The sequence below is a fragment of the Delphinus delphis genome, chromosome 19, assembly GCF_949987515.2.
Source record: "Delphinus delphis chromosome 19, mDelDel1.2, whole genome shotgun sequence".
Lineage (NCBI taxonomy): Eukaryota > Metazoa > Chordata > Mammalia > Artiodactyla > Delphinidae > Delphinus > Delphinus delphis.
In genome coordinates this window covers 45,017,348-45,039,205 of record NC_082701.1, presented here as the reverse complement: position 1 = coordinate 45,039,205, position 21,858 = coordinate 45,017,348, and the positions used below count along the sequence as shown (strand labels likewise).

Genomic DNA, 21,858 nt, shown 5'->3' with positions numbered 1-21,858 from the left:
AAAATGAAGACGACATACAAACCAACATCAAAAAAACAACCTGATTAAAAAATGGACAGAGGACCTGAACAGACTTTTTTCCCGGAGAAGAGGTACAGATGGCCTACAGATACATGAAAGATGCTCAACGTCACACTAATCATCAGGGAAATGCAAATCAAAACCACAATGAGGGCTTCCCTGGTGGCGCAGTGGTTGAGAGTCTGCCTGCCGATGCAGGGGACACGGGTTCGCGCCCCGGTCCGTGAAGATCCCACATGCCGCGGATCGGCTGGGCCCGTGAGCCATGGCTGCTGAGCCTGCGCGTCCGGAGCCTGTGCTCCGCAACGGGAGAGGCCACAACAGTGAGAGGCCCGCGTAAAAAAATAAAAATAAAAAAAAAACCACAATGAGATATCACCTCATACCTGTCAGAATGGCTATCATCAAAAAGACAACAAATAATAAGTGCTGGCAAAGATATGGAGAAAAGGGAACCCTTGTGCACTGTTGGTGGTATTGTAAATTGATGCAGCCACTATGGAAAACAGTATGGATATTCCTCAAAAAATTAAAAGTAGAACTGCCATATGACCCAGAGAACAAATGGGTGGTTGCCAGAAGGGTTTGAGGTGTGGGTGAAACAGGTGAAGTGAATTAAAAGGCACAAACCTCCAGTTATATAATAAATAAGTCACAGGGATGTAATATGCAGCATAAAGAATATGGTCAATCATATTGTGATAAGTTTGTAGGGGGATAGATTTTTACTAGACTCATCACGGTGATTATTTCCTAATACATGAAAATGTCAAATCATTTTGTAGTACATTTGAAACTAACATAATATTGTACATCAACTATATTTCAATTAAAAATGCTTGGGAGAAGGAAACATTTTTCTTAGAAACTTTAGAATTCTAAGTTGGACATTAAAACTGGAATTACCACTACCAACTTAATTTCCAAAACATTCAGATTGTCACTAAAGCACCCCTTCATTTGACTGAATTTAAAATTGAATTCTAGCTGAGCTCTGACTTAACAACTTTTAGTATTACACCATAGTGAAAAATACATCTAGTTGTGATGAAGACTGAATTTTGTGTGGAATGAACAACTAGATAGAGCTATCATGATCTAAGGGAGATGTTATATGAAGGGATTCCATGGGGATAGAATGACCTTGTATTATCATTTCAGTGTACTGCATCACTCCAGCTTGAGCATGCTCCCTCTGGGTGGCACTTACATTGTCTTGGGTTTCGGAGTAAACCTCTGAGCACTTTTGAACTTTGGTCATAGAATGTTTCCAGCAAAGCCAATGTCCTCTGCCGATCCAAAAACCCCACCTAAGCAGAAAGTTGGCAATTAGTTGTTACAGGAGATTTGAAATTTTTATGTAGATGGAATATTGAAGATTTTATCATTACCACCAGCACCGTAATCATGTAAGTAAAAGCTGCAGAGTCAAAATCAGGAAAGTTATATCTTGCCTTTAAGCTTATACTCTACTTCCCCTTTCTGTAACACTTAGTAGCTGCATAAATACTTGTTACTTACTTAATTGCTAAAACCAATATATAATGTTCAGTTCTTATCTAATCTGACCTGAGTATGACATTCGGAACAATTAATTGCTTCTACTTGTTCTTTTTTTGCATTGTTTTTATTTCAAGAAAAATTTCAATTAGAGAAAAATATAGAAAATGATAAAACTAACACTTGTGTTCCCAACACCCAGAAATTATGTTTGTTAACATTTTATGTATGTACTTTAAATACTGATATAATACACGTTCCCTTGCTTTTATTTACTCAACACTGAGATATGATTCATGTATTTAAGGAAATATATTTTATTTCTTTAATTGATGCATGGTATTCTATAATATGAAAACATTCTAATTTTTAAAAACACCCCTCTATGGATCAGCATTTAGATTATTTCCAGTATTTTGATACCAAAATAATGTTGCAGCGGATATCCTTATATACATCTCTTTGTATACATATGTAAACATTTCCTTAGGGTAAATAAACAAAAGTGTAATTAACGGATTGTGTATAATGTGCATTTTCAACTTTAGTAGTTATTGCCAAATAGCTCTACAAAACACCTATACCAATTTACATTCTCACCAGCACTGAATGAGGATATAATTTCTCCATATCCATGCCAATATTTGATATTGTTAGAGTTTATAATCTGATGGATAAAAAATGGTATCTAATTATTTTAATTTGCATTTCCCTGATTATTAGTGAGATTAAATATATTACATTTTCATATGTTTATTATGTACTTGGGTTTCCTGATCAATGAATGGCTTTTTTTTAAAGATTTTTTTGATGTGGACCATTTTTAAAGTTTTTATTGATTTTGTTACAATCTTGCTTCTGTTTTATGTTTTGTTTTTTTGGCCACGAGGCATGTGGGATCTTAGCTCCCTGACCAGTGATTGAACCCGTACCTCCTGCATTGGAAGGGGAAGTCTTAACCACTGGACGGCCAGGGAAGTCCCCCAGTGAACGGCTTTTTCTTGTCCTTTCCCATTTTTTCAGTTGGCATGAGTAGTCTGTTTCTTATTAACTTATAAATTTTTGATAATGATCATTCTGTTATCTATATAGCAAATAGTCTTTCTCAGTTTATCAGTGTCAGTTAATCTCTTATTTACTTAACTTTTGGTGAGTTTAGCCATATCAATGTTCTAAATTTTGAAGTAGTCAAATGCATCAATCATTTCCTCTATGGTTTGTGCTTACTTGCTGTATTCTTTAGGAAGTATTACCTATACTGAGGTCAAAAGGCATGCTCTATATCTGCTTCTAAAACTTTAAAAATTTTGTTTTCCATATCTAGGTCTCTGATCAGATGGAACTTATTTTTCCTCATTAAGGAGACTGAAATCTAATTTTATTTTTTTTCCAATATGGAAGCCAATCATCCCAATATCATTTATTGATTAGTCCCTTCCCACTAGTTTACATCCATGTTATACACTAAATTCCCACATTCTCATGGGTCTGATGCCAGGTTCAATATTCTGTTAATATAACTTTATTTTTATAAATCAGGAAAATTCTCCCCAACTTGTTCTTCTTTTTAGAATTGTTTTTGCTATATTTGGACCTTCATTTTTCCATACAAGTTTTAAAAACTAAAGCTTTGAAAAATAACATAAAGAAAAGTACACAAATAATAAGCGCATGGTTTTATGAATTATCACAGTATAAACATACACATGAGCTGTTTCTCAAAGGAGAATAGTTAACTTTAGTAAAAGGCATGGTTTTGCTCCAAAACTTGAGGGATCTACATTGTGATTCTACTATTGCAACTTGCGATAGCTTTCTAATTTGCTCTGTTCATTTCAAGTACTGTAGGGTCTTCTAGGTGATAAGGCACAAGATAAAGAAGAGGCTTTGTAATGCAGCCTAGAAAGCCTACAAGACCTTTTCTTGCTCTGGGACCCCCTTTGCCAGCTGATGGCTCAGTTAACACAAAAGAGCAGCACAGATTGATACAAATGTGGTAAAGGTTGTTCCTAAAATGTAAAAAGGTCCAATAAGCATTATGCTTCTTTCTTAGTGGTAGGTGGCACAGGATATGGCAATTTGCCCCGTATTTGAAACAGATATCCTGTCATGCTTCCACCTACTGGAAGCTAAAAATTTTACCAACGTAGAAAACACTGAATTTTTATGGTTTTTATCTTCCACACTCTGACACACATGGAACTTACCAAGGCATCTAATGCTTCTTCCAGCTCATCCAATCCAATCACCACAATGGAAACCATCAAGGTGGTGAACTGTATGATGTTCTATGATATGTCAACACAATCAATGTCTCTGCATACTAAATTATGATAGAAAGAAAAAGAGCTGCCTTAGCCCTATGCCAAGGCAGTGAAAGGATACTGCTGTTCCTAATAGGTGAAATCAAGCTTCTTTTGTTGGTCCTTGCAAACTGCTCTAGAGAAAATAGTAGTTGCCAGATCAGTTGTTGTGAATGATGGATCTGTGTCAATTTGGTCCAAAAAAGGTTCCACATCTTGAATAGCAGCTGCAAATGGTGTTAGTGTAATCTACAAATATTCTTCAAGATCTACCTACCTTCTGCATAGGCAAAACAGAAGAACTAGATAAGAATGCTATTTTCTGAATCCTTCATATCACTAATATATTTTCATATCTAATCTTTGTGGAATTGTTTTTTTTAATTTGTTTTTGTTATCCGTTTATTTTTTACCATTTTGGCAGGCAGAGAAAGTTCACCATGATAGCCTTCAGCCCCTAATTTGTGAGAACTCTGCTAGTTGCTATACATGTCTATTCCAGTTGTACATTCAAGAACCAGAAATAAATATAGCTAGGTCCCGCAGATTAACTGGGTCTATGATATAACCTTGGACCAAAACAGCATTTATCACCTGACATGCATAAGCCCTAACTTTAACCAATAGTCCACTGGGGCACTTTGGGATACCAGGGATTAGTGTTAACTTGGAGTCTGGTAATCTCTGAAAGTCTGGTGGGATATTTCCTTTTTTCCAATGCATATTCACCCTAGTAAAGGGCTACATACCCTTTGAGGAAGGCTTGAAGTAAGATCTAGACTATATGCTCATAGCAGAATTCTTCCTCAAGAAGGCCAGCCTCCACTTCAACCAAAGCCTTCTGGGTGTATCAACTGCTTGTCTACGAACTGGATAAGAAGCCAAAACTCTCCATTGTGGTGTCTCATCTCATGTTTCTGGCCCCACAGTTAGAGCTTTTCGGTAAATAGTTCTAGTAATAATTTAGTAGATATCCTACCTATGTAATTCCTAAGAAAATCATGATCACTACAGAAAATCTATGAGTCAAAACATTCATATGGCCACTTTAATTTCTGCTGTTCATTGTGGTAATTCCAATCATACGTTCAGGAACTAGGTAAAAAACCACAGTATGAGTCATAGACAAATAAGGCCTATTATAATATGGCCTTTAACCTTGGGCATTAAGTCAAAATACCATTTATCTATGATATTAACTTTGACCAGTAGACTCTAACTCTGGTAGTTAAATGCCACTTGTCTTCTAGGAATCCCATCAGTTCATTGAAACCAGAAAGCCCACTTCAATGCCACTATCTCCTACCATCATTCCCAACCTACAGAGGACAGCTACCTCTGTAGGGATGTTAGTGCTCCCGTCATTAATGGATTTCTCAGGGATTGTCACCTGGGCACTCTTGGGGAATAGGATGAAGGTAAATATGGGTAGGCTATCTATTAGAAATCAACTTTGTCAATTTTACAAGCCTTTGGATTTATTCCTTTATAGCATGCCATGAAGGCTCTAGCATCTCAATCTCATTGAATGCAGGCTGTATTTGAGTCACGGTTATAGTTAATCTACCAAGAAAACTGTTAAAACCATTTCCAAGATACTAAAAATATTACTGCTTAGCAAATCTTCTAAGTATAATGATATTGATAAATCTGGGCTAATCCAAAGTTATATCCATCCTCCTAAGTCTAAAAGGTTTATAATCAGGAATTCTCTGCCGGCCCAGTGGTTAGGACTTTACCTTCCACTGCAGGGGGCATGGGACCTTCCACTGCAGGGGGCATGGGTGTGATCCCTGGTTGGGAACTAAGATCCCACATGCCACGTGACGTGGCCAAAAAAAAATTGTTATAATCAATTCCCACACATGTTCCCCAAGTTTCTGCTGCTATGAATTAGCAAAAACTTGCTATTCTCCTGGAATACTAACAATCACCTTTCTCTACAGATTTGACTAGTCCTCTTGGGGCATGCTGAGATCTGACTTTTGGGTCTAAAGGCAATGGATGATACACAGGTGGGCCTTAAGGAAAATAGCTAATTGCCCCAAGTGATGTTATAGGTTCTGTAAGGAAAGAAAAGCTTATATCCTCAAAAAAAGGAGAGAAGGGATTGCTTTTGCTGCCAAGGGAGTCTTTAGGGAGGTTTGTGGCACAAGTCTCAGCTTCCATCCAAATGTAACCATTCCAAGTCTCAGGATCTCTCTATTTTCCAAGCAATGTGCTGACTTTCACATGAGAGACTTATGAATTTGGCTTATGTTTTCATTCTGTCCCATTAAACTTGAGGGCTGATTTTTTAAAATCTATATCTGCTCTGAAGCTACAAGAAATAGAGATTCCTTTAGAGTCATCATGGACATTTTCTGGTTTTTGTGACTGCAACTTGAGCTGAGCATTTAAAGCCCTGAGCTTGTCTTTTACTTTCTATAATCTCTCCAATACAATGAGATGAAGCTCAACCACCGACAGCCCTTGTAGTCAGCACTATTACAATTATGATAAAATGCAGCAGCCACTTGGTGTCTTAAAGCCCAAGGCACTTCATCCCAAGCAACCATAAGTGGTCATTTAAAATTTTTTTCATTGAGGAATAATAAATATGCAATAAAGGGTATACATCTTAAATGTTCAGCAGAATAAATGTTTACCTATCTATATACTGTGTAAACATTACTCAGATAAAGATATAGAACATTTTTATCATCACTAGAAGGCTCCATCATGGTTTCTGTTAGTCAATAATTCTCCCAAAGGTAGTTATTATTCTGATATTTATCACTATAGATTAGTTTATCTGTTATTGAATTTCATATAATTGGAGTTATATATGACATTTTGTGTCTTTTTTTGTTCAACATTTTATCTGTGAATGTTATTCATGTTTCATTTGACTGTAATTCTTTTTTCATTGCTACACAATATTCTACTGTATGAATACATATATGAAATTTTATTTAATCATTTTATTGTTTATGTACATTTGTATTGTTTTTAGTTTTTGCCTATTATGAACATTTTTTGGATTTTTTGGTCAATTTCAATGAAACATAATTTACATCCAGTAAAATGCATCAATTTAAAGTGTACAGGGCTTCCCTGGTGGTGCAGTGGTTGAGAGTCTGCCTGCCGATGCAGGGGACACGGGTTCATGCCCCGGTCTGGGGAGATCCCACATGCCGCGGAGCGGCTGGGCCCATGAGCCATGGCTGCTGAGCCTGCGCGTCCAGAGCCTGTGCTCCGCAATGGGAGAGGCCACAACAGTGAGAGGCCCGTGTATCGCAAAAATAAAATAAAATAAAATAAAAATAAAGTATACAGTTCAGGGACTTCCCTGGCAGTCCAGTGGTTAAGACTTCGCCTTCCAATGCAGGGGATGCAGGTTGGATCCCTGGTCGGGGAGCAAGGTCCCACATGCCTTGAGGTCAAAAAACCAAAATATAGACCAGAAGCAATAATGTAACAAATTCAATAAAGACTTTTAAAACGGTCCACGTCAAAAACAATCTTTAAAAACAGTGTACAGTTTAATGAGTTTTGATAGTGTATACACCCAAGTAACTACCACCACAATGAAGAGAAAGAACATTTTCATGAAACCGAAAGTTCTCTCGTGCCACTTTGCAATCAGTCCCCTCTACTCATGGCCCCAGAAAACTACCAATCTGCTTTCTACTGTTGTAGACTAGTTTTCTGTGTTTTAGATTTTCATATAATGAAATCATGTAGTGTGTTCTCTTCTGTGACTGCCTTCTTTCACTTAGCATAATTTTTTTTTTTTTTTTTTTTTTGCGGTACGAGGGCCTCTCACTGTTGTGGCCCCTCCCGTTGCGGAGCACAGACTTCGGACGCGCAGGCTCAGCGGCTATGGCTCACGGGCCCAGCCGCTCCGCGGCATGTGGGATCTTCCCGGATCGGGGCACGAACCCGCGTCCCCTGCATCGGCAGGCGGACTCTCAACCACTGCGCCACCAAGGAAGCCCCATAATATTTTAAAAATTCCTCAACGTTATAATATATATCAGTAGTTATTCTCTTTCATTGATGAGTAGTAATTCCACTGTGTGGCTATACTACCGTGTGTTTATCCACAAGTTATGGACCTCTGGGTTGTTTCCAGTTTCGAGCTGTTACGAATGAGGCTGTTAAGAACATTAAATATGTCTTTGGGTATACATATGTTCAGGTTTCTCTCATTCCATTTTATTTCTCCTAGGTAAATATCTCGGAGTGGAATTGCTGGTTGATGGGTCATATGGTAAGTATATGTTTAACTTTTTAAGAAACCACCAAACTGGGAATTCCCTGGATGTCCAATGGTTAGGACTCCCAGTGCTTTCACTGCCGAGGGCACAGGTTCAATCCCTCGTCGGGGAACTAAAATCCTGCAAGCTGTGTGGTGTGGACAGAAAAAAAGAAAGAAAGAAAGAAACCACCAAACTGTTTTCCAAAGTGGTTGTTCCATTTCTATCAGCAATGTATGAGAATGCTGGTTGCTCTACATCTTTACCAACACTTGGTATTGTCAGGCTTTTTAATTTTAGTTACTCTAGTGGGTGTAATTTTTATCTCATAGTGGTTTTAATTTGCATTTCTCTATGACTATTGACACTGAACATATCTGCATGTGCTTACTGGACATACATATATCTTCTTTCCTGAAAGTTAAAAATAAAATCCATGGCATTTTGATTAGATTGTTTCATTAAGTTGTAGGAGTCCTCTATGCACTCTGGACACACAACTTTTGTCATTAAATCTATTGTAAATATTTTATCCCAGTCTATAGCTGTCTTTTCATTTCCTCAATAGTGTCTTTCAGAGAACAGAATTTTAAATTTGGTGAAGTCCATTTTATCAAATATTCCTTTAAGGTTCATGTTTTCTTCTGGAAGTTTGTGATTTTAAACATTTAGGTCTAAAGGCAATTTCAAGCTTATTTTTATGTTTGGTGTGAGGCAAAGCTTGGAGTACAACTTGCCCCCCCCCACCCCAAAGTCGGTAGCCAGTTTTTCCAGCACCATGTGTTGAAAAGATTATCCTAGGAACCTCTGTTGAAAATCAACTGACCACGTACATGTGGTTACATTTCTTGCTATTTGGTTCCACTGATCTATTTGTCTGTTCTCACGCCAATACCATGCTGTTTTGATTTCTGTAGATATATACTAAATCCTTAAATCAGCTAGTGTAAATTTTCCAACTTTGTTCTTTTTCAAAATTATTTTGGCTACTCTGCATCCTTTGAAATTCATGAACATTTTAAAATTAGCCTTGTCAATTTCTATAAATAAGCTTACTAGGATTTGGATTGGAATTGTGCTGAATTTATAGATCAATTTGGGAACTGACTAAACACAGTGAGTCTTTTGATTCATGAGTATGGTCTCTGAGAGAAATGAGGACTGGTCTCTTCAATGAATTAGGTTTTTTATTTCTCTCAGTAATGTTCGGTAGTTTTCAGTCTATGGGTATTGTATATACTTTGTTCAATTTATCTGTATTTCATGTGTGTGATTTAGGCATTTAAAATTTTCATTTTCCAATTGCTCATTGCTAGTATATAGACATACAATTGATCTGTATGTATTGACCTTACGTCCTGAAGCCTTACTAAATTCACGTATATGTTCTAGTGAATTCAATTTTTATATCCCTTAGGATTTTCTACATAGAAGATCATGTAATCTTGAATTAAGAGGATTTCTTTTTCTTTTCATGCCTATTTCACTGGCTAGTACCTCCACTACAATGTTAAATAAAAGGGGTGAGGATGGACATCCTTGCCTTGTCCCTGATATAAGGAAGAAATCATTAATTTTTTCACCATTAAGTATAACTGTAGGCTTTCCATGGATGCTCCTTAACATTTTGAAAAAAATTCTATTTCTAGTTTGCTGAGAGGTTTTTAAAAAAAATCATGAATGTGTGTTGAATTTGGTCAGATGGCCATATAGTTTTTCTTTTTTTAGTTTCTTAATATGGTTAATTGCCTTGATTGAATTTTGAATATTAAACCAATCTTACATCCCTGGATTACACTCCACTTGATCTTAATATATTACTTGTTTAATATATTGCTGAACTAATTTGCTAAAATTAACTTAAAGATACTTGTATCTTGCTCATGGAAGATATTAGCCTACAGGTTTTTTTTTTTTCCTTGAGATAGTTTTGTCTGGCTTTTATATCAGAATAATCATGGTCACATAAAATGAGTTGGAAAATGTTCTCGCTTCTATTTTCTGGAAGACTTTGTGTGGGTCTGGAATTATTTCTTCCTTAAATGTTTGCTAGGACTCAGCAGTAAAGCCTCTTGGCCTGGAGTTTTGTTTGTGGAAAGGTTTTTAATGACATTAATTTCTTTATACATATGAGAGTATCTAGGTTTTCTATTTCTTTTTGAGATAGACTTGGTAATTTGTGTCTGTCAGAGAATTTGTCCACTCAATCTAAGTGGCAAATTTATTGGCATAAAGTTGTTCATAATGTTCCCTCATTGTCTTTTTATTTTATTAAAAAAATTTTTTTTTCTTTTAATATTTTTGGGCCATGCCACACGGCATGAGGGGTCTTAGTTCTCTGACCAGGGATTGAATCCATAACTCCTGGAGTGGAAGGGCGGAGTCTTCTTATTTATTTTCTTCCTTCCTTCCTTCCTTCCTTCCTCCCTCCCTCCCTCCCTTCCTTCCTTTTTTTGTTGGCTGCGTCTGGTCTTAGTTGAGGCACGTGGGATCTTTCTTTGCTGCATGCGGTCTTCTCTCTAGTTGTGGCGCAGGCTCTTCTAATTGTGGCGTGCAGGTTTTCTCTCCCTAGTTGTGGTGCATTGACTCCACAGCGCGTGGGATCTGTGGTTTGCAGCACGTGGGCTCTCTAGTTGAGGCACGCAGGCTCAGTAGTTGTGGCACAGGCTTAGTTGCCCCGTGGCATGTGGGATCCCAGTTCCCCGAATACCAGGGATTGAACCCGCATCCCCGGCATTGGAAGGCAGATTCTTTACCATTGGACCACCAGGGAAGTCCTGGAAGGGCAGAGTCTTAACCACTGGACTGCCAGGAAAGTCCCCCCCTGCCCCATTGTCTTTCCGTTGCGGAGCACAGGCTCTGGACGCGCAGGCTCAACAGCCATGGCTCACGGGCCCAGCCGCTCCGCGGCATGTGGGATTTTCCTGGACCGGGGCACGAACCCGTGTCCCCTGCATCGGCAGGCGGACTCTCAACCACTGCGCCACCAGGGAAGCCCCCGCCCACTTTTTGACTGGGTTGTTGTTTTTTTGATATTGAGCTGCATGAACTGTTTGGAGATTAATTCTTTGTCCGTTGCTTCGTTTGCAAATATTTTCCCACAGTCTGAGGGTTATCTTTTTGTCTTGTTTATGGTTTCCTTTCTTGTGCAAAAGCTTTAAGTTTAATTAGGACCCATTTGTTTATTTTAGACTGATCTTGTTTTCTTATATAAGCACTCAAAGCTATAAATTTCTAAGCACTTCTTTAGTGGCATTTCTCTAATTTTATTACATTGTGTTTTACTTATCACTCAGTTTCAAATATTTCCTAATTTCTCCTGTGATTTTTTTTTCCTCATGGGTTATTTAGAAGTGTTTCTAAATATTTGGGGATTTTCCAACTATCTTTCTCTTATTGATTTCTAACTTAATTCTGCTGTAGTCAAAGAGCGTACACAGTGTGATTTTTTTTTTTTTTTTTTTTTTTTTGGCGGTACGAGGGCCTCTCACTGTTGTGGCCTCTCCCGTTGCGGAGCACAGGCTCCGGATGCGCAGGCTCAGCAGCCATGGCTCACGGGCCCAGCTGCTCCACGGCACGTGGGATCTTCCCGGACCGGGGCACGAACCGGCGTCCCCTGCATCGGCAGGCGGACTCCCAACCACTGCGCCACCAGGGAAGCCCTACAGTGTGATTTTAATTCTTTTAAATTTATCAAGATCTGTTTCATGGTATAGCATGTGATCATCTTTGTGAATGTTTCAAGTGCAACTGAAAAGTATGTTTTTCTGCAGTTGTTGAGTTGAATGATCTATAACACTCAAAGTCAAGTTGGTTGACAGCATTTTTGAAGTATTTTATACCCTCGCTGATTTTCTGTCTACTTGTTCTATCAACTGCTAAGAAAGTAGTGTTTAATTCTCCAATTGTAATTGCAGTTCTGTCATATTTTGCTTCATGTACTCTGAAACTCTATTAGGTGTATAGACAATTAGAATTATTATGTCTTCTTATCAAATTGACCCCTTTATCATTATACTGTAGCCCTCTTAATCCTTGGTAATACTCCTGTTCTGAAGGCTCCTTTTTCTTATACTAAAGTAGCCAAAAGATTTATCTTTTTCCATACCTTTACTTTTAAACTATTTGTATCTTTATATTGGTTTTATCCAGCTTCACAATCTCTGTCTTTAGACTGCAGTGTTTAGTCCATATTCATTTAAGTAATTATCACTATGGTTAGCTTTAAATAGACCATCTTGCTACTTGGGTTTTTTGTTTGTTTTTGTCCCATTTCTTCTTTCTTCTTCCTTCTTCTTCTTCTTTCTCTTCCCCTTCCCCTTCCCCTTCTCCTCCTTCTTTCTTCTTCTTTCTTCTTCTTCTCCTCCTCCTTCTTCTTTCTTCTTCTTTTTCTTCTTTCTTCTTCTTCTTTCTTCTTCTTCTTCTTCTTCCTCTTCTTCCTCTTCCTCTTCTTCTTCCTCTTCTTCTTTCTCCTTCTTCTTCTCCTCCTTCTCCTTCTTCTCCTCCTTCTCCTTCTTCTTCTTCTCCTCCTCCTTCTTCTTCTTCCTCTTTCTCTCCTTCTTTTTTTGCTTCTTTTCCTGCCTTTTTAAAAAATAAATTTATTTATTTATTTTTGGTTGTGTTGGGTCTTCGTTGCTGCGCGTGGGATTTCTCTAGTTGAGGAGAGCGGGGGCTACTCTTTGTTGCAGTGCGCGGGCTTCTTGTTGCGGTGGCAGTGCAGGGGCTCTAGGCTTGCAGGCTTTAGTAGTTGTGGCACACAGCCTCAGTAATTTTGGCTTTCAGGCTCAATAGTTGTGGCACATGGGCTTAGTTGCTCCATGGCATGTGGGATCTTCCCGGACCAGGGCTCGAACCCGTGTCCCCTGCATTGGCAGGCAAATTCTTAACCACTGCACCACCAGGGAAGTCCCGTTCCTGCCTTCTTTTGATTATATTTTAATATTCCACGTTATTGCCACAATTGGCTTAATAGCTATACCTCTCTTTTTTCTAGTAATTGCTCTAAAATTTAACATTATGCATCTTTATCTTATCACAGTCTACTTTCAAATAATATTATATACTTTATGCCTAATGTAAGAAACTTATTTCTATTTTCTCCCATCCATTATTTTTGCTATTGTTGTCATACATTTCACTTCTACATATATTGTAAACTTCACAATACATTATTAGTTTTGCTTCAAAGAGTAAATGATCATTTAAATAACATTTTAAATGAGGAGAAAAGTCTTTTATAACCACTCAGGAATTTTCTTTTTCTCTCTCGCTGCTTCAGTTTGGATAGTTTCTATTGCTATGCCCTTATGTTTACTAATATTTTCTTCTTCAGTGTCTAATTTCATGCTAATCTTATGTAGTAAAGTTTTAATTTCACATATATATATTTTTTATCTCTAGGGGTTTAATTTGGAACATGGCTGGTTGAAACAAGAAGCTAGTGGATGGCACTGTGGATTCAAGATCCTGGTTAACACTTAAAAGATCATTGCTCCTCACTCAACAAAGCATGGCGCGCTCTCTCTCTCTCTCTCTCTCTCTCTCTATAATATATATATGTATTTTTAAATTAATTAATTTATCTATTTTGGGCTGCATTGGGTCCTAATTGCTGCACGTGGGCTTCTCATTGTGGTGGCTTCTCTTGTTGCGGAGCACGGTCTCTAGTTGCGTGGACTTCAGTAGTTGTGGCTCACTGGTTTCAGTAGTTGTGGCTAACGGGCTCTGGAGCACAGGCTCAGTAGTTGTGGCACACGGGCTTAGTTGCTCTGCAGCATGTGGGATCTTCCCAGACCAGGGCTCAAACCCGTGTCCCCCTGCATTGGCAGGAGGATTCTTAACCACTGTGCTACCAGGGAAGCCCCAATATATATTTTTAATAGCATCCTCTGACTAAGAAGTAGTATTGCTTTTTTTTTTTTTAATGCTGTACCTAATTCTGAAAACTTCAACTGAATAAATATCTCAGAGGAGAATTTCTGCCTTTAAGGACCACTCTGAATGGTGGATTCTGAGCCTCATTCCAGTTAACCACATGTCTTGTTATAAACATTTCTCTACGCTCATGTAGCTATAGATATACAAACACGTGTACCAATGTATATGTACATTTTTGTTTGCTTTACAAAAATGGGATTTTATTACATACATTTCTCCATCTTTTACTTTTTTTTACACATTAATAATATATAAAAATCCTCCAACTCAGCTGGTGTAGATCTATTCAATTTGTATAAAGGCTGCATGATATTCCAAGATGTAGATGTACCCTCATTTAAAAAACATTTCCCGGGCTTCCCTGGTGGCGCAGTCGTTGAGACTCCGCCTGCCGATGCAGGGGACACAGGTTCGTGCCCAGGTCCGAGAGGATCCCACATGCCGCGGAGCGGCTGGGCCCGTGAACCATGGCCGCTGAGCCTGCGCGTCTGGAGCCTGTGCTCCGCAACGGGAGAGGCCACAACAGTGAGAGGCCCGCGTACCGCAAAAAAAAAAACCATTTCCCTACAGATAAACATTCCCTTTATCTATCCCTCTCTCTCTCTTTTTCGTGTGTAAACAGTGCCATAGGAATCATCCTTGTACGTGTATTTTCTATCTACTGGTGCTTTTATTTCTTTGGGATAAAAATTTCAGGAATGGGATCACTTGGTTGAAGGATGTGTATAATTTTTAGTTAAATAGGTATATCCAGATTGCTTTACAAAGATACTATACTATTAAATTTTCACCAGGAATGTGTGAGAAAATGCCTTTCCTCTATCCCTACCAGCAATAGGTATTATCATTTTGTTTTATTTATTTATTTTTGGTATTGTAATTTTAAAATGTTTTTGCTCATCTGTTGAGTATGCAGTGATTCTACATATTCTATGTTCATATCCTTTGCCCATTTTTCTTTGGGGGCTTACACAGTGTCCTACCATCAAATAAAGGGGCAATTAGTTCAGTGCCAGTAGTACTTGTTGATTCTGACCATATGGAGTTCGTCCCACTGAATCATTTGGAAGTAGACCTTTTTTTTTTTTTTGGTGTTTTTTGTTAATGCCCATGGTTCTCCTTGTCCCAACTTCAAGTGTTGGACATTTCCTGGGGGTACTTCCAGAACTTTTACTGTCATCTCTGCACACCCACCCCCTTTACACACAGGTATTTAGGAACACTCATTATCTTTCCTCTAGCCACAGGAGTGGGACTACCCTCAGGCTCATCCGCCTAGACCCCTCCTTCTGCAGTGGCTAACCTTCCTCTTTAGTGCCATGTTGCATTCAGGACTTCTCAATGAAGCTTGCAGTCTCTGAGCTACACCCAGGAAATGATGCATAATGATCATTATGCATAATGATGCCCTGGTGTTCTTAAATTTCTCCTCAACCTACTTGGAATTTCTAAGTGTCTATAATGTTGCCTTCAACATACAACCCTGGTTGGGGTATAAGGGTGTAATATCAGATATTAACTCTGACTTAGGGATCCAGGCAACCCCTAAGCAGTAGTCACAACCCCTCCAACCTCCTTCTCCCATCAGCTGGTCACAACTTCCCACTGACAGAAAAAGTGCTTTGATGTCATATTTTGCATTCTTCTTCACCCTATGATTCTCCATTCTTTCTCAAGATCCCAGTATTTTCAATTGAAAGTAGAGGCTTTTGAACTCTTGTCTCAGCTCCTCATTGAAAATTTTCAGAAACTCAATTAACTTCTTTGCTCTAGACTGTATCTACCTTCCTTCGAAGATCAGCACATAACTATTGTTCGAACGATGGGAAGAAAAGCAAAAAGCATAAGCAAACCTGAGTTATTCTTCTAAATATTATCCCACTGTGTGGGATATCCCACTATGTGAGGTAATGTTTTGTACTGCACATGAGTTGGTATTAAGTTGGCCAACAGAGAATAGTTGTTCTCCAGGCATTTGTCAGGGAGTAAAATCTTGACCCATGTTACCCAATATTTATTATTAGCTCTGTTAAAAGAAACAATTTTCAAGGATTGCCTGAAAAACACACAGACATTTCAGATTTTATAAAATATATTCCTGACAAGCCAAATTAGTAGGTATCTGAGAACCTAGACTGTAATGCATTGGCTCCTTTAAGAACTGCTTTTTCTGAATTGCGGTCAGGTGTGGTATCATTTACCTACAGGTAAGGTGGTTTTAAGAAACTGTTCTGGGCTTCCCTGGTGGTGCAGTGGTTAAGAATCCACCTGCCAATGCAGGGCACACAGGTTCGAGCCCTGGTCCGCGAAGATACCACATGCCACAGAGCAACAAAGCCTGTGTGCACAACTACCGAGCCTGCGCTCTAGAGCCCGCAAGCCACAACTACTGAGCCCTCGTGCCACAACTACTGAAGCCCATGTGCCTAGAGCCCGTGCTCCACAACAAGCCACCGCAATGAGAAGCCTACGCACTGCAACGAAGAGTAGCCCCCACTCACTGTGACTAGAGAAAGTCCGCGCACAGCAACGAAGACCCAACGCAGCCATAAATAAATAAATTAATTAATTAAAAAAAAAAAGGGCTTCCCTGGTGGCGCAGTGGTTGGGAGTCCACCTGCCTTTGCAGTGGACACAGGTTCGTGCCCCGGTCCGGGAGGATCCCACATGCCGCGGAGCGGCTGGGCCCGTGAGCCATGGCCGCTGAGCCTGCGCATCCGGAGCCTGTGCTCCGCAACGGGAGAGGCCACAACAGTGAGAGGCCCGTGTACCGCAAGAAAAAAAAAAAAAAAGGAAAGAAACTGTTCTAATAAAGTCATTTTTTCACTTATTGTACGTCCAGCATAAAGATGTTCACTTCATCACTTAGGGCCCCTTTAATGGGTACTTCCAGAAGAAACTCCTGACTATACTTTTTATCCCAAATTTTTGCACTTCTTCTTAGCTCCAGTTTATATTTATCTTAAAAGCATTGTCAGTAGTGTGTTTCGTCATGTTTCCCTTTCACATTCACTGCTAGGAAGATTAGATTCAGACCTGTAGACAACCAGAGCAAATATTTAGGTCATTCTGGTATGCATTTTGGGCTTTGTTCCCAGCTTCACTTAGTATCCTGCCTCTTATTTTTTTCTTCTTTCACCCTACTTTTAATCTATGTTATTCTGTTGTATTTTATCTATTCTTATAAGCTTCCTTAAATCTTTTCAGTAACATGGGGATACAAACAAATAAATATAAGGTTCATAAACAAATATATTTCAGTAAAGTTTGTATCTATTTTTGCAAATCCATTTGGTATCCTGGCACACTAATGCCTTCCCAAATCCTATTTCTAGAAATACTTTATGATATAAATGTTTCTTGTTTTTAAGAAGCAGAATAAAATGTGGTAGGCTTTCTATTCCCAGCAGCTCTTTTCTATCGGAAGCCACCAGCAAAGAGAGTAAGCAAAAACAATTCTAAGCAACCTGTTCTTAAGAATGGGAAAGAAACTTAGGGACAAGTTATAAATCATGAAATACAGTGCCACTCGAGCGGTAATCTGTGATGAGAAAGGCAGAAATTGAGAATAACATCTAGAATGTTATAGCAACTTGAGAAAGTAAATGATAATAAATCAGATTTGAATCTGATAATAAAACGTGAATTGTATTTTGTATGTCCTTTTTCCCTCCTAGTAATCCATTTTCATCAGTCCACAACAGGTTGGATATTAAAAATATCACCACCAACAACAACAACCTAAAAACGGGTCCTTCATAACAAATAGTCTGAGAAGCACTGCTTTAAGGGTCTTACCTTACCTTCCCATGGTCACAATGTGAGAAGAGTTCAGCAAACATCTGTCTCCGCATGTCAGTTTTTATAACCTCCCTGAATTCATCTGCACAGTGGCAAAGGTGCTTAAGGAGCTCCTCAAACATTTCACTTTTAAAGCCTGCAATGTGAGAATAGATGAACTGTGGAGAAAAAGAGGATAAATGATTGATTTAAAACCGTGCTCTTTACTTGGATTTTTTCCAAGGATTCAGTTGATGTGCATGAAATTATTGACTGCAATTTTTTCCATATCATTTGCTTGTCACTTAGATAAAGTATTTTCCTGTTAGTGTTATTATACAAGGTTATGCTGCAGAGAGAGGTGATCAATACAGTCCCCAACACCATATACAAGCGGGACTAGATATTTTTGGAACAATTTCCCTCTAGATCACATCAGTCTTATATGGGAGCAGTTTTAACCTCACAGTATGAAATAGCAGCAGTCATAAAATGTGGCCTATAAATGAATAGCTCTAAAAATTGAATGTAGTTTTTCTTTTGATGTAGGGGATATAAGAGCATGTGTGCTCCAAGACTGGCTACATTTAATTATTGGAGTGAAGGGATGGGGAGAGTGGGTGGTTTTATTATCTTCTGATTTTGCAATAAAGTATCCTTTGTCCATGATTTGTTTTTTCTTTTGAAAGTCTAGAATCTGAAAACACCTGTGCTCTTGGGCTATTCCTCTTGAGCCCTGTTGAATAGATTCCCAGAAGTGGGATTGCTTGCTTAGAAGGTAAACGCATCTGTACTTTTGGTAGGTTTTGACATCAGGCTTGTACCCTTTTGCACTCCCACCACTAATGAATGAGTGGCTGTTTCTCTTCAGCCTCATCATCAGTGTGTATTGCTTTCCACATTTCTGCTAATTTGATAGGTCAGGAACATTACAATCTTGATCTACACGTGACTGTAAGTATCTTGTGATAGAGAGCAGTGTATCAACCACTGGAAGAGTTTCTGAGTGAACTCCTCTTTAGGTGTTAGCCTACCTCACAAGTCAATGATTTCTTCCTCTGCCCCAAGCACAGTGGCAGTCAAATTTGTACTGAATGACCCTGCTTCCATAGCTAGAAATGATTAGGCCATGGGAGGATACTTATCCTAAACAAACTCATTCAGATTCTCTATACTGCGAATTGAGAATTAGGACTGGGGAATGGCCAATTGATCTCTGAGAGGGGCTGGACCTGTGAATGTAAACTTAAGATTTGTTGGGAGGCCAGATTTCTCCATGTGAACTAAGGATGCAGAAGAAGTCTGTACACAGAGACAGATGAAACAAAAAGCAGAGAGAAGAGAGTCTTGATGTTCTCCAACTCCCTATTCCAGTCTCTTCCTGAAGCCAGAACAAATTCCTGCCCTTGCTTTCTGCACATTGCATTTTCAGCTACGTTAGCTCAGGTTGGTTCCTGTTTCTTACAATTAAAGAATAACAACTAATACAGTTTGTTTGAAATGGAACATCTTGTTGGCATATTTCATTGACATAATCTTTGAAATGAAGATTATAGTCGATATTTCACTTCCTCATTAATATCATATAGGCAAATTTAGGATGTATTATGTAAGAGAAATATTAGACTTGAATCCATGCTAATGAATCATAAACCATCATTCAACTGGCTTAGAGATCAAAAGAGGAAAATTTAAACAGAGCAAAGGAGCTTTTCTAAATATTTCATTTCCTTAACTGCCTAAACAACCTAACTGTCATTATTCTTGATGGATTAGTGAGCATAATTAATTCTTTTCTGTTACTTGGGAAGCAGAATAGTATACCGGTTAAGACCTCACATTTTGTCTGGGGTCAAATCCCAGTTCCCATATTTACTGGTTGAGTAACCTGGGATGAGTCGCTGGACTTCCCAGTTCCTTAATTTGTTCCCTAATAGCTATCACAGTCGCTACCTCACTGGGTCATGGAGAGGACCCTGTATATGTACAGAGTATAGGTATTTCATGCAATAAGTTCTCTGCAGCCATCGCTCTTGTCTCCTTTTGAACTAGGTAAGAAATTGATCAAGAAGGTTTTCTTTATAAAATAAAAGTCCTCTCAGCTGACATACGTATCTTAGAAGGAAAAACTCAATGAGATCAGTGGTTCTCAAAGTGTGGTTCCTTGAGAGCTTGTTAGAAATGCAAATTTGGGGACGCTACTCCAAACCTACTGAATCAGAAACTCTGGAGTGAGAACTAGAATCTGTTTTTAGAAGCCCTCTGGGTGATTCTTATGCTCAAACTCACTTAAGTTTGAATTAGATGGTCTAAGGCAACTGGTCCTAAGTATACCAGTATTCTAAGATCCTATTGTTCAATCCTTAATGACTTTTTGCTTGAATAGTAGGTACTTTTCTAAATTACTGATAAGGTAGAATTTCCAAATAATTGACATTTTCTGGCAATATTGTGGCTCAGTGCTCTAATGCTGAAATAAAAATTACTGATTCATGAAAAGATTCATCTTGTTTTGTATTAAGCTTTTGGGAATTGACCTCAAAGCCATATGAATTTTCTGGCTGTGGGAATGCTATTAAATCAAGAATTAGTTTAACTGTTTCTCCAAGAGACACTTTAACATTCTAGATTTATAGCCTATGGCTTTTCTGAGTGAGCATATTCCGTAAGCATGGGCTATATGACATGAAAGACAACCAGATGCCAACTGAACTACAAATCAAATTCCAAATAGAACAATTATAGCAGTTTGCCAGTATCTCCTGTAAAAACAGAAAAAATGAAAACATATGGTAGCTTTTGTGTTTTCACATCCTCCCAAGGAATGAGTCAATTAATATCCATAAGTCCTGAAATAATTGCTTAGATGAATTTAAGAATATGATTAACTACTAATATCCTTCAGTTTAATCACTTTGTGAGCTGTTAAACATTAAAACTGTACTTAATTAAGTTGTCTGTGTGTGCTGGATCCCAACATAATGAATTCTAAGATTTTCCTTTCTGACAGGAAAATCAAAATGTTGAGAATGCAGTAAATGTCACACTTAACAGGTTGGTAGCTACTGTTAGATTCTACAGCCTTGGGATTCACACTTATTTAATTATAGACATACTGGAAGATTGATGAAGTAGGTGATCTGAGAGCAGTAGGAAGAAAACTATGTTTGGAGACTATTTATGTTAGGTATTAACTTCCAAATTGTGTTTGGAAGCCTTGGTAGTAAATAACGTTTTCAGAAATGTCTGCAAGCAAGAACTATAGAATATTGAAATACACATAGTATATTTGCTATCTATCATTGAAGAAGTGATATGTTCATATAGCATTTGGGCAGAAAATTAGCTTTCCAGTCTCAGATAGGGAACTTTTAAAAACAATTAATGCTAATTATATATTCAACAAAGCAGAAAAATGTTCTGATCTTTAAAAACTTTGCTTAACAAATGAATTGAACAAAGGCCTCATTTAATATCCAATAATACTAAAAGTGACAGACTGAAACACACAGTCTAACCCATACTGGTGAAAGGTGGCTTAGGCAACGTTATGGGTTTAGTGGTGTGCCCCCAAAATTCATATGTTGAAGGCCTAACCCCCAGGACCTCAGAATGTGACTGTATGTTGAGATAGGATCTTTAAAGAGGTAATTAAATTAAAATGAGGTGACTAGGGTGGGCCCTCATCTGACTAGTACCCTTAAAAAAAGAGGAAATTTTGGGACTTCCCTGGCGGGAAGCCCACTGTTTAAGACTCCCCACTTCCACTGCAGGGGGCACAGTTTCGATCCCTGGTCAGGGAACTAAGATCCTGCAAGCCGCACGGTGCAGCCAAAAAAAATTTTTTTTAAAAGAGGAAATTTGAACATGTACAGAGGGGAAGACCACGTGACGGTACAAGGAGAAGATGGCCATCTACGAGCCAAGGAGAGAGAGACTCTCAGAAGAAATCAACCCTGCCAATTTCTTGTCTTGGACTTCTAGCTTCCAGAACTGAGAAATTAAATTTCTGATGTTTAAGTCACCCAGTCTATGGTACTTTGTTATGGCAGCCCTAGCAAACTAATACAAACAAT

General features: G+C 38.5%; 1 protein-coding gene across 1 annotated transcript in view; it reads right to left on the bottom strand.

The window, feature by feature from the left end:
* EFCAB5 (EF-hand calcium binding domain 5) overlaps positions 1–21,858 on the bottom strand; it is a 96,644-nt gene that overhangs the window by 38,578 nt on the left and 36,208 nt on the right. The window contains exons 8-9 of the mRNA XM_059998406.1: positions 17,806–17,961; positions 1,232–1,331 (exon numbers count right to left, since the gene is read on the bottom strand). Of these exons, the coding sequence (XP_059854389.1) occupies positions 1,232–1,331; positions 17,806–17,961 (256 nt within the window). The remainder of the gene's footprint in view (positions 1–1,231; positions 1,332–17,805; positions 17,962–21,858) is intronic.